Source organism: Haliotis asinina, chromosome 11, assembly GCF_037392515.1.
Source record: "Haliotis asinina isolate JCU_RB_2024 chromosome 11, JCU_Hal_asi_v2, whole genome shotgun sequence".
In the NCBI taxonomy this organism is placed as follows: Eukaryota; Metazoa; Mollusca; class Gastropoda; order Lepetellida; family Haliotidae; genus Haliotis; species Haliotis asinina.
This window is the reverse complement of record NC_090290.1, coordinates 6,603,073-6,615,128: the sequence shown is the minus strand read 5'-3', so window position 1 is coordinate 6,615,128 and position 12,056 is coordinate 6,603,073. Positions and strand designations below refer to the sequence as shown.

At 41.8% G+C, this 12,056-nt stretch overlaps 1 protein-coding gene across 1 annotated transcript in view; it reads right to left on the bottom strand.

The window, feature by feature from the left end:
• Nucleotides 1-1,101: 1,101 nt before the first annotated feature.
• LOC137255611 (mediator of RNA polymerase II transcription subunit 1-like) overlaps nucleotides 1,102-12,056 on the bottom strand; it is a 72,092-nt gene continuing 61,137 nt past the window's right edge. The window contains exons 11-15 of the mRNA XM_067793051.1: nucleotides 11,814-11,938; nucleotides 10,791-10,891; nucleotides 10,234-10,426; nucleotides 8,742-8,943; nucleotides 1,102-7,089 (exon numbers count right to left, since the gene is read on the bottom strand). Coding sequence (XP_067649152.1) covers nucleotides 2,232-7,089; nucleotides 8,742-8,943; nucleotides 10,234-10,426; nucleotides 10,791-10,891; nucleotides 11,814-11,938 — 5,479 coding nt within the window. The 3' untranslated portion in view covers nucleotides 1,102-2,231. The remainder of the gene's footprint in view (nucleotides 7,090-8,741; nucleotides 8,944-10,233; nucleotides 10,427-10,790; nucleotides 10,892-11,813; nucleotides 11,939-12,056) is intronic.

The following is a 12,056-nucleotide window of genomic DNA, read 5'->3' as shown; positions in this document are numbered from 1 at the left end:
AGACAATAAATGACATATTAGCAAAGCTTAAACATGAACCATGTAACTGCATGCAACGTTCAAGTATCAACAGTGGAATATAAGGAAATTAAAGTCCACAGTTTGTGGTTTTCATCTGCTGATTAAGTTTTAAAGTCTTAACACAGGGACAGTCACACTGCTCATGATAACTTCATGACACACTTAGTGCCAAGAGCTGACACTCATTAATTTGGTGACATATCAATTTCATGATTTACAATAAATCCTGAACCAACTTCTGAATCATGCTGAGAAAGTGAAAAGTTTCATCTTTTTACAGGCATCTGACAAAGAGGCCATTAACACAACTTGACAGCCGAGGTGAGCACAGCTCAGCACTACTAATAACCCATCTCATGATTACATGAGTCAGTTAAGATTTTGGCTTTGCATGAAAAAGTTGATAGGGAAATAGTTTCTGGTTGCGTGTCCAAAGACGTAACATTTTACAACAACAGACTGTCTGACAAGCAACACACATTATCATGGAGATACAACCCTGAGAAAGTTGATGTGTCTAAGAAACAAGTACAATAACTCATACAAAGTCGTGACTTCAGAAAGCAACACAAAAGTAACAAATTATCAACAGTCAGCATGTGGGCAGACGATGTATGGGCAGACAATGTATAGCTGACTTCTCAGTCTGGGACACTGGTCATCAATTTTTTGAGAAAAGAAAGTGTGTGTTAGCTCAGAGATTCATTACTCTTGAATGTGATCCAAAATATGACATCATTTCATGTTCCAGCCATTTTAATGAAAGAACCAGCCCGGATCATACATATAAATTTTTGCCCTCTCAAGATGCCGTTTTGCATGAATGTCACATTTTGTAACAGATATTCCACAGCTGGACAAAGATACAATGGTTCATAAACGTAACTAAGAAATTGAAAAAGACACCAGGTGCATTTTCTCCAAAAACGTCTTAGCACCTTGACTACTGCAAGCCTGTGTTGCAAACATCTGAATGGTAAGATGAGTTTGAGGAGTGGAACCCAGGATTTCATAAACCCTAAAAAGTAATAAAGATGAACACACTATTGGCGAGTTTAGTTTTGCAAATTTTAAGAATGATTTTTTTTTATGATTCAATCTCTGAGAATTTGTCAATTTTCCTTCCACTGCACCACTATCTTTCCTCAATAAACTGGCTAGCAACATTTGAACAAAATATTTCCAATTATTTCATGATTCAATTTATGAGAATGTCAGTTTTGTTTTCAAAGCACATCTCTCCTCCATCAAAGAAGACCAGTGTCACACCTGAAAAAAAACTAACATCAGCAAACATTGAGGACCCAAAGTGATCGCCCTGAAAACTGCAACGACAGAGTAAAGGGCATGTGTAGAGGTCAGACCAGTCGAAGCACTATGATCATTTTGTAGCCCATAACTGCATTCAAACACTATAAGGAACAAGGAAGAGGTTTTGGCAACGGTATCAGCTTATCTGGTAGCTGTGTCATTTCCATGAAGTACATCAGTTTGGCTTTGCATGTCAGTTTAATAACACCTACTCAAAGAAAACTATACTTCACCCATGTGAAAAATGACTATCAATTCGTACAGAAGTGGGTCCCTTTCCACAAAGCATTCACAACGCTATGACCTGCTGAAAACCTATAGTTTATCATATGCTTTTGAATGTCGTATCACTATGAACAGTTTGTGGATCTGGACCCTGGGTGCTGTTGTACAAAGGAACCTAAGATGAAAGACAATCGTAAGTCTATGTTAAGGTATGGAAGTTACGATCACCTTAGCCCTATGGTCATCTTGTACAACAGCATCCTGGGACCAGAGTTTGTGGTACATTTTGAACATAATTTCTTTTCGTTACTTAATGATCATCAAAAAAGTCAAATGAATCAATAATTACAAATGCTTGCACTGTAGTGAACTAATTTACAAGGCAGGTTCAAACTTGAATAATCTAATCAAAACTTTTTTTCTTTGGCTTTATTACAATAAACCTTCCTCAGATCTACCCTGAATGACATGTGTTGAACAGCATAAGAATTACAAGAAGATTCCAAGTCTTACCATTTCTGTTTAGGAATGTTTAGGCTAGTTTGACAATGATTCTTACTTGAAAGGAAATCCATAAATGAATGAAATTAGGGCCATATCCTGTAATTGTTCTGACCCTAGTGGTCAAAATGGACAATTTGTGGTTTTTCTATTTCCCAGCTAAAACACAATCATCAGCTATTCAGCCCCATTAAAGCTTCATCCATGAGTTCATCATCTATTTCACAAGGGGAGTGACGGGTATCGCCACTCCCTGGGGTCTCGGAGTTACTCGTGACCTTGACCCCCGCAGGGCTTTGGCTGGGGCGTGGTGACTGATGCACTTTGGATTTTGGAGAACTTGACACAGTAGAGGATTTCACAGGAGTCTGTTTACCATCAGTGGGTGGTAGAGGGGCTGGTGCATCTTTTACTGGACTTTCAAGAACTGACATGGGCGACGCCCCGTTGCTATTCACCTTGGGCGTCCCCGGACAATCTATAACAAGCCCATTTTCGGGACTACTTGCATCACTATGAGGGCTGGACACGTTCTTGTTTACTCGTTGCTTTTTTCGTGGCAAACACTCCAGCTCGTCCATATCGCGAGTCTCAGGAGTGGAAGCTTTGGGTGTCGGCACTTTGAATGCTTCTCGCTCCTCCTTGTTTGGAGTCTTTTCTCTGGAACTTTCTCCATTGAATTTAGTATTGTTGAACACAAGAGGCGAAGTACAATGTTTCTGCGAAGGACTTCGCTTCTCCACACCTACATTTTGCACATTCTGAATCGTCAAAGGAGAGACACTGCCCCCTTTAATGCTGCCTTTATCTGAGGGTTCAGACTTTTTATTATTTGACACATTTCCCACAGGCTTATTCCCTGTCACTGGCGACCCACTTCTCCCACTTTCCACAGACTGTCTTCTGTTTTTATTATCATCCTTTGAAAAGACATTGACTTTATCCTTTCCATCAAGAACAGAGTTTGTTGAAGCACTTGGCCTGCCTGGACTATCTTTAATCCCAGGGCTTGATTTGCCTCCAGGACTAGCCCGACCCACTGGGCTGTCTCTATTTTTCAGGGCCTCCTTATTCACAGGACTGGCCCTGCCAACAGATCTAGAAGAACCCAAACTGTTGGTCCTTGGTGAAGAAGACACTGAATTGTTTTCCGAAGTAACCACCTTGTTTAGAGGAGATGAATTTTGCCCCAGTTTTATCATTTCATTACGACTCACTTTATTATTCACAGAAGATAACACTTTGGGTGAATCCTTATTTGACGATCCCACTGATATATTCCTTTTGATTTGAGGATCTATTCTGTTTCGGTTATCACCAGAATCACTTTTATCTCGCTCTGTCTTTGCACTATTTAACACATGATCTTGAGCCTTATTGTCAGAGCGGGCAGCTCTTTGCTCAGCCAAAGCTCTGTTCTCTTGTTCAGCTTTCTCTCGAGCTTGTTTGGCCAATACTTCCCCAGGTGTCATTGTACTGACATGCACAGCAGTGGTGCTGGACTTAGTCAGCTTATCAATCACAGCAGACAAAGACCCCTTCCTTGATCTGGCTGCAGGCAGTTTGCCTTTATTTGCACCAGCATCACCAGATCCCGAGCTGGAACCATTCCCGCCAGCACCTTCTGAAGCACTTGAGGACTCAACAGGTTTGCTATTTACAGTGGCATTACTTTTTGAACTGGTATTCCCTGAAGCACTGCCACTGGAAACTTTAGTAACACTAGCACTGGAATTACTTGCCAAGGCTTTAGAACTGTATGATGCACTGGTGGTACTTGTTCCGCTGGGGTTGGGAGCAGCACCTGATGTATTGGTGGAGAGATCCTTGGAGCTAGAAGCTCCAGAGCCTTGACTGGGGTTGCTGTTGTGACTAGTTCCACTGCTTGAAGAGGAGGAGGAAGAGGATAATTTGGGGATTGGGGGAAGACTAGCCACACTGCTTGCTGTGGGCGCATCTGGGAGGAAACTAGCTATGGACAGGGCAGCTGGGAGGGAAGGACCTGAGGTAGATGAATTTTTGCTGGAGCTAGAACTTGAAGCATTGGAGGATTTTGGCATACTGGAGGTTTTTGAAGTGGTCTTATCCTTTGATGAACTACTGCTACTACTAGATTTTGTTAAGCTGGAGCTCTGAGATTTTGTTGAACTGGACTGAGGACGAGAAGAGCTTGATGTTTGCGTTTTTGAGGAGCTGGATGATTTGTTTGAGCTGCTACTGACTGACCTATTAGAGCTTGAAGACTTGGATGAGCTTGTGCTGGTTTTAGGTGATCCTGAGGATGAGGTGGTGGAGGAAGAAGAGGATTTGAGTAATGTCTGAGATGAAGACAGTTTTGGGTTTTGACTTGATGGCCTTGCTGGACTGGATGAATGACTTTTAGATGAACTTGAAGGAGTTTTAGCAGTGACAGGTGTAGTTGGAGTTTTAGCACTACTGGTGGGTGTTGACGATTTAGTTGAAGTAGAGGTGACAGATTTTGGTGAATTTGAAGCTGAAGGTGACTTAGAAAGGTTTGACACAGGGTTTTTTGACAAACTGAGTGATGTGGGAGGTTTTGGTAGACTGGAAGAGGATTTGGAGGTTGTGAGGGATTTAGACGAACTTGATTTGCCCGAGGACTGGGAAGCAAGCTTGGAGGGGGAGGATGTTGGTGTCCTCACTGGAGAGGGTGACAGAGATACTTTAGATACTATGGGCGTCTGAGGTCGTGATGAATTAGACACAGACGTTTTAGTGGATGTAAGACTCTTTGCCGTGCTTAAAGCAGAAGGACTCTTTTTGTCAGTCTGGACAGTTACTGAAGATCCTGAGTTAGGAATATTGAGTGGTTTGAGTCGGATTGTAGTTTTAGTTGCCAGTTTAGGGTCTGACTTGCTAACACTATTACCCTGAGATTGATTTGGACTTGCTGATCTCTGAGATAATGATGATGAGCGATGAAGACTCTTCTGAGAGGATGACTGTGATTTATGGCTTGAAATTATGTCAGGATCTTTCAAGTCATGTTTGGAGACAATCAGCTTGTCTACCACTGGAGTGGAGGAGTGTTTGGAGGACTTCTTGGAGGTGTCCTCCTCGATCTTAAAAGAAGGCTCTTTGGACACTCTAATTTTCAGCTTGGTGACTGACTTTTGATCACTCTCCACAGTCGCAGCATGATATACAGTTTTATTCACAGCCACACTAGAATACTGGTTACTCTCACCCAACTTCCGCTTCTTTCTCTCCTTCTTTGATTCATCCTTCCCTCTCTTCCGCTTCACAGATTCACCACTTGAGCCATATTTGCTCTCTTTCCTTTTATACTTTTCACTCTTTCTACGAGATGAGGTATCATAAGAGTTTTTTGATTTGTTAGTAATCTGCAGCCTGGTAGGTGATGCTGCATAAACTGCTAACCTCTCTGAGCCACTGAGGCTTGGCAAGGGTTCATCCTCATCCTCATCACTCTTAAAGTCAAATGTACCCACATTGCTCTGTTTACCTAGGCTTTTACTGGACAGAGATTCCATGCTGACTGGAGGTGCACTGCGACTATCACTATGCCTCAGAGCTGGCAGCTTCAGCTTCAACCCCTTCCCTTCCTCAGATTTCACAATACTTGTACCCACTGGTTCCACATTTTCATTTTTTAACTTTTCAAATTTTTCAAACAGACCTGTAATCTCCCTCCTATCCGACGTACTCGATTCAGACTTAATCGGAGGTGTTTTAACAGAGTACTTGGTCTCAGGAAGATCAAACGCTGTCCTATCAAACATTGCACTATGTAGAGGATCAGACCTTTCACGATCAGGGCTAAAAACTTCCTTGTGAAAACTTGCGGAGATGGGAGATTTGGAGTCCTGCCTGGGACTGCTGGACTTAAAGCCTAAAAAAGCAGAATTTCTTCCACTGTTTTTATCAGATGCTATACTGGAAGAGGAACTACTGAGAGAAGAAGCTGGGTCTAGAGCCTCGTTTCCCTCTCCCGACCCAGCGAGGAGATCCTCAAGAGAGGTAGAGGCATTCTCGTTTTTTGAACCCGGTGATGAATTTTTGGATAAAAGACTCCTCCCAGGATCCCCATCAGACAACAATGCTGTCAGTTCACTATCTGTTGCTTGCTTTTGATCCTTAGGAATCAAACTGTCCATACTATCTGCAAGCTTCTTCAGATTTGATTCCCCAAATGAATCTTCTGTCAAGTCAATAATGGACTGCAGGCCTGCAGAAGGGGGCAGACCAGAACTGCTTTGTAAACTAGAATCAAATGGACTACAGCTTGAGTCCAAGTCTATAGTGGTTATCTTATCATTCCCCTCGCCATCACTCAGTCTATGTTTTGGACTCCGACCTAGCTGGTCAGAAGTAGAACGTCTTTTGCGTACACGTTTATGAAGTGCTGTTGGTTTTGTTGCATTTGCCATGGGTAAAGATCCTGCCACTCCAGCAGCAGCTGCAGATGAAGCTGTACTTGTAGTCTGATCTTCTAAGAGTTTGGACAACATGGGACTGTCGTTCACTTCTTGACTAGAGCCATCATGTTCCTGGTCCAGAAGTCCAGCCAACAGAGGATTATTGCCAATTTTGTCCAAAGGGGGTGAGAGGAGATCAGCAATGGAACTGCGCATATCTTGCATCTGTCCCCGCATGTCTTGCATGGGACCCCTCATGTCGGTCATTTGAGCTGGTGGAGGCAGCTGGTTGACTTGTAGTTGATGCTGCTGCTGCTGCTGTTGCTGCAGTTGATGATGGTGGTGATGGGACATCTGGTGAGCCATGGGGTGGGGCATATGATGATGAGAGACTGGGTGTGGCATTTGCTGCATAGGGGCCATCTGCTGGGGCACCTGGGACAGGGCTGGGTTCACAAACACTGGTTGTCTCCCCCTAGCGTGAACACTGGGTGTCTGTGTTGGTTGGGGGCGGTTGTTGCGCTGCCACAAGGCCATCTTCATGGCTGCCAGCCTTTCTTCAAGTAATTTTTGCAGCTGCTCTCTCCCCTTCTTGATGATCGACCTCAGAGTGATTGGGATTGACAGGCATCTGCAACAAGACAACGCATTGTTACTTAAGAAGCCACTGTCTTGCATCAGCTTATACACATATTTCTTCTTTTAGTCCACAGTTAGCAATATTCAGGCTATATTACAGTGACCTGCATATAAACAAGTTAGGACCAGACAGTATTACTGATTTGCAATCAACTAAGCTTGACCATCTAAAGCTAACCTCTTAACAAGAATTAAGGACAAACAGCGAGTGATGGCCTATTCTAATACTTTCTTTGTTGTTTAATGCCACATTAATTCTGTAATCTTCCAGCTGGTAAATAATGAATTCTTGACCAAATAATCCAGTGATTGATATTATGAGCAGCAGGGTACCATGGCATCTACCAAGTAACTTAGGCTGACCATCTGATCCATGGATTATCAATCTGACATGTGATTGTGAGTTCTTCTTCAAACCTAATGTTTCATTAGGATTTGCTTCGTATTTCACGTTTGGTCTGGTATGTAACTTAAAACATTGCGGTTCTGCCAGATTGTAATGATTGGCAAGATTGGCATCTTGCTTCAGTTAAACCATGAAGATCAAGGTTAGAATTGGTCTTCAGCAACCAATGGGATCAGGTGGTCAGACTTGCAGACTTGGTGGACACGTCATCATATCCCAATAGTACAGAACAATGCTCAGGATGCTGAACACTGCATTGACCATATTCAATTATTTACAGACTGGAACATTGCTGATAGCGGTGTCAAACAACAACCAACTAAATGGGCAGATTGTTTTAGTGCTTTACTTTTCATTTTCAATAAAATATCAGTGCAAAACATAACAGTTCAACACTTTTGTAGAAAATGCATCAAATCATATGCACTTTCAAAGACAATATGTTCAAATAATGAAACACAGCAAGTAAGCCTTGTTATCTTAAACTGGGCAGTAATGTGACATAACTTTGAGATACTCAGATATTTAAGTCAGATCAAGTAACAGGCTGTGCAAATAAATCTATACCACTATGTTCACATGAACAGATGTTTTGCAATAGATAATCAATAAAATATGTTGACACATGTACACGTGGATACATGTGGGGATTGAAAACTCCTGACAGCTGCATGTGGTATTCACATATTCATGAAAACATGCTATGTATTTTCATGAAATGAGACGTCTGTTCTTTTGCATACAAGACATTTGCAGCAAAGTCAAAATTGAGACCAAGTCAAAGGTTTGAGAACTGACATGGGCTTTTGAATTCATATACATTCATATTGTGGGGCAGTCAAGACAGGGGAATAATTTCAAGATATCATTACGTTCATGACAATGGAGTCATCAAGTACAAGGTCACATACAACATGATTGTAGAGCTTGACAACCATGAAGATTTGGGTAAGAATTGGTCTTCAGAAATCCATGCATTTCTAAAGGTGACTAACAAGTCAGACTCACTGACATGGTTAGACTCACTGACATGGTTGACACACGTCATCGTACCCCGATTGCACAGATCGATGCTAATGCTGTTGATCACTGGACTGTCTTGTTCAGACTCATATATTTACAGACCGCAGCCATATAACCAAGAATACCACTAAGTGTGGCGTTAAACAACTATGAACTATCTTACAAACTGAAATTCAGAATTAGACAGAACCCAATACAACAGTTATCTCCCTTACCTCTGGAATACTCTGGAAGCAAAGTCGTCAGTACATAGCACCTGGTCAGTGTGACCTGATGACAGGCGACATTTGAGGCTTGTGATGTCTCCCAGGTCCAGCTCCACATTCAGCATGGAGTCATACACAGGGTGTTCCATGGTTATACAGATCTGTTGGAGGGAGATCGTTGTCAGCTCTATCACAACAGCATTGGCCATATCTGAAACATAAAATAACCCTGATAAAATTGATTGAGTTGGATGGGGAGATTTTTGTGACTTCATTGACAACAGCATTGGTCAAATCAAGCATAAAGATATCTGCTCAAGAAGAGGCAGGCAGAACACTGAGACCTCAGTCTCAATAGAAATGTCTTGGTCATCACACAAGGACCCCTTGATTTTCATTGGAAATTAGAAGACTGTCTGTCGCCGTCAGCTGTGCGTCAGCTCTTGATGCAGTCAATAAATACATGGTTCCAGACCAAATAATTTACTTACCACAACTGGGCCTGCCCAAAAAATTGAATTACATCAATTATTTAGTTCATAGTGAATTGTCAATCACCCTTGTACATGTAAATTATTCTCAAAGCTGCAAGGAAAATAAGCCACAAAACTATTTCCATCTTGATAGAAACCTCTCCTTCAAGAAGACTTTTGTTTGATTCAAACTACATCAGAAACACATGCTTGCGAAGCACTCTCCAGTCGGGGCGATGGAGTAGCCTCATGGATAAACCATCCGCTAGTCAAGCTGAAAACAGGTCGATTCCACTCATGGCTACTATGTGTGAAGCCCATGTTGTAAACATAAACAACTTATCTGGAGTAGCCTCATGGATAAACCATCCGCTAGTCAAGCTGAAAACAGGTCGATTCCACTCATGGCTACTATGTGTGAAGCCCATGTTGTAAACATAAACAACTTATCTGGAGTAGCCTCATGGATAAACCATCCGCTAGTCAAGCTGAAAACAGGTTGATTCCACTCATGGCTACTATGTGTGAAGCCCATGTTGTAAACATAAACAACTTATCTGGAGTAGCCTCATGGATAAACCATCCGCTAGTCAAGCTGAAAACAGGTCGATTCCACTCATGGCTACTATGTGTGAAGCCCATGTTGTAAACATAAACAACTTATCTGGAGTAGCCTCATGGATAAACCATCCGCTAGTCAAGCTGAAAACAGGTCGATTCCACTCATGGCTACTATGTGTGAAGCCCATGTTGTAAACATAAACAACTTATCAATCCACACCATATGTTGTGAGGCCCATTTCTAGTGTTCGCCACCGTGATATTGCTGGAATATTGCTAAAAGCGGCATAAAAGCAAACTTACTCTCTCACTCACTCTCAAATCATCAAAGTTCAAGGTGTTCACCAAGATGTAAGCATATCCTACCCCACCACTGGCATCCACTACAAAGACAAGCAGCATGTTGTAACACAGAGACAAACGTTAGCTTCCCATTTTTCAGATAAGGGAAACTTTATTCAACTGACCTTGCTTGGAGTTGGGCCTGATGCAGCTGCTGACGACAGTGTTGAAGACAAGCTGCTGACGTAGATGACTGAGGATGTGAGCAACATTCATGGGATGTGTGAACGGGATACGGGACACCATGACACCAGGCTGGTCCAGAGAGCTTCCGTTTACGTTGTTCATGAAGTAAACATGCTGCTGGTCAGGCAAGGACTGAAGACAGACACCATCAATATGTTCAACAGAAATATCAATATGTGTAATAGAATCATCAAGGTGCATAACGGAATTATCAATGTGAGTAATGCAGCACATTCAATATGCCACCTCCAAAGTGATGCAAAATCAGTTTCAAGGATCAAAATTGGTAGTTTGACCATAAAATTCGTAGTGAACTAAATACTCATTATCACAATGGATTCTGAGAAGGATAACACTAATTGAGAGTAAAGCTTTAATTTCACATACCTCCAACAGCAGATTTCCAAATGTATTAGTATTTTTGTTTCCACAACCCAAACAAATCTATAATTTAATTATAATTATATATATCAAGAGAACAAGCCACACAACTTACCACAAAAAGCTCTTTCTCATTGAGAGTTTTTCCATTTGAATATTTTTCCATTATGAGTGAAAAAAGTGGTTTGGGATCGGCACTTTTCTCTATGTCCATATCTACAAGAAACAGTCAACAATAATAATAAAGTTTTCACTTCATTCAATTAACAGTGCAATGCCACATGTAAAAACTTTGATAATACATTCATAAGTCATTAGTTCTGTTTCACATTGAATAATGATGGACATTTATACAGTACTTGTATCCATCCAAAGCGCCACGACAGTATCATCCAAGTTGACCCAAGCTGCCTGTGAGGCACTAGAAGGTTAACAGTCATTAGACTTTTCCTGCCGGGTACCCATTCACAGATCAGTCAGAGGAGTAAACAGAGGCAGTTTTGAACAAACTTAGCTAAGACTACATGTGTCATATGTGTTTCACTGTGGGTCAGGACTGTCAGAAGTGTCAGAAACCCTCAACCTTCCCGAACAAGGTGACCCATCGATGGACTCCCTATGCTCAATGTTGCTGAACTTACTTGATTAATGACCAGAGCTGTATGCACTGAACCACACACACAACACTTTATTCCCCACCCAATGGAGGTGATGCAAAGCTCAGATCAGCTCTCCCTTGTTTGTCATAGGATCTTACTACATTAGGCTTGTATGCCCTGTATAAGATGCTAATAAATTAGGTTCATCTGATTGTTCATCTGTAGTGTTGCCAGAAACTCAGGAACCAAGTCTGGTCCAGACCAACCAACTATAATATTAAACCATTTCTTTTTTATTTAGTTTTAAGCACAGGTTACAGGGGTCAGCTCTAGTAATGAAATAAAGTCTTGTCCAGGGAAGCCCACTGCAATAATGCACATTAAGCAATGTTCAGGTAAAATGGTACATGATCAACCAAGTGAAATAGCCAGACAACAGGAGCCATTTGCTTTGGCTTAAATAACAAACTCAGGTTACAGGGGCTATTTCTACCAGAGACCTGGTGATGTATTAAACTTAACATGTGAAATCTACTGACTTGTATGTGACTGTATCTTCTGTATCATGGACAGGGCCAGAGGGATTGGCTCGGGCAGCTCCAGCACAAAGCAGGCTGGGAACGTGAAACTGTTGACATGGGTGAGACCTTGAAATGATGGGATGCTGAAACAACAATCATACTACTGCAACAGGACTGACAACACATGGGAGTCTCACATTAGTGCTGTTACTGAAGACAGTCACACCGGAAGGTTATATTATTTACAAAGGGCTAAGAAGA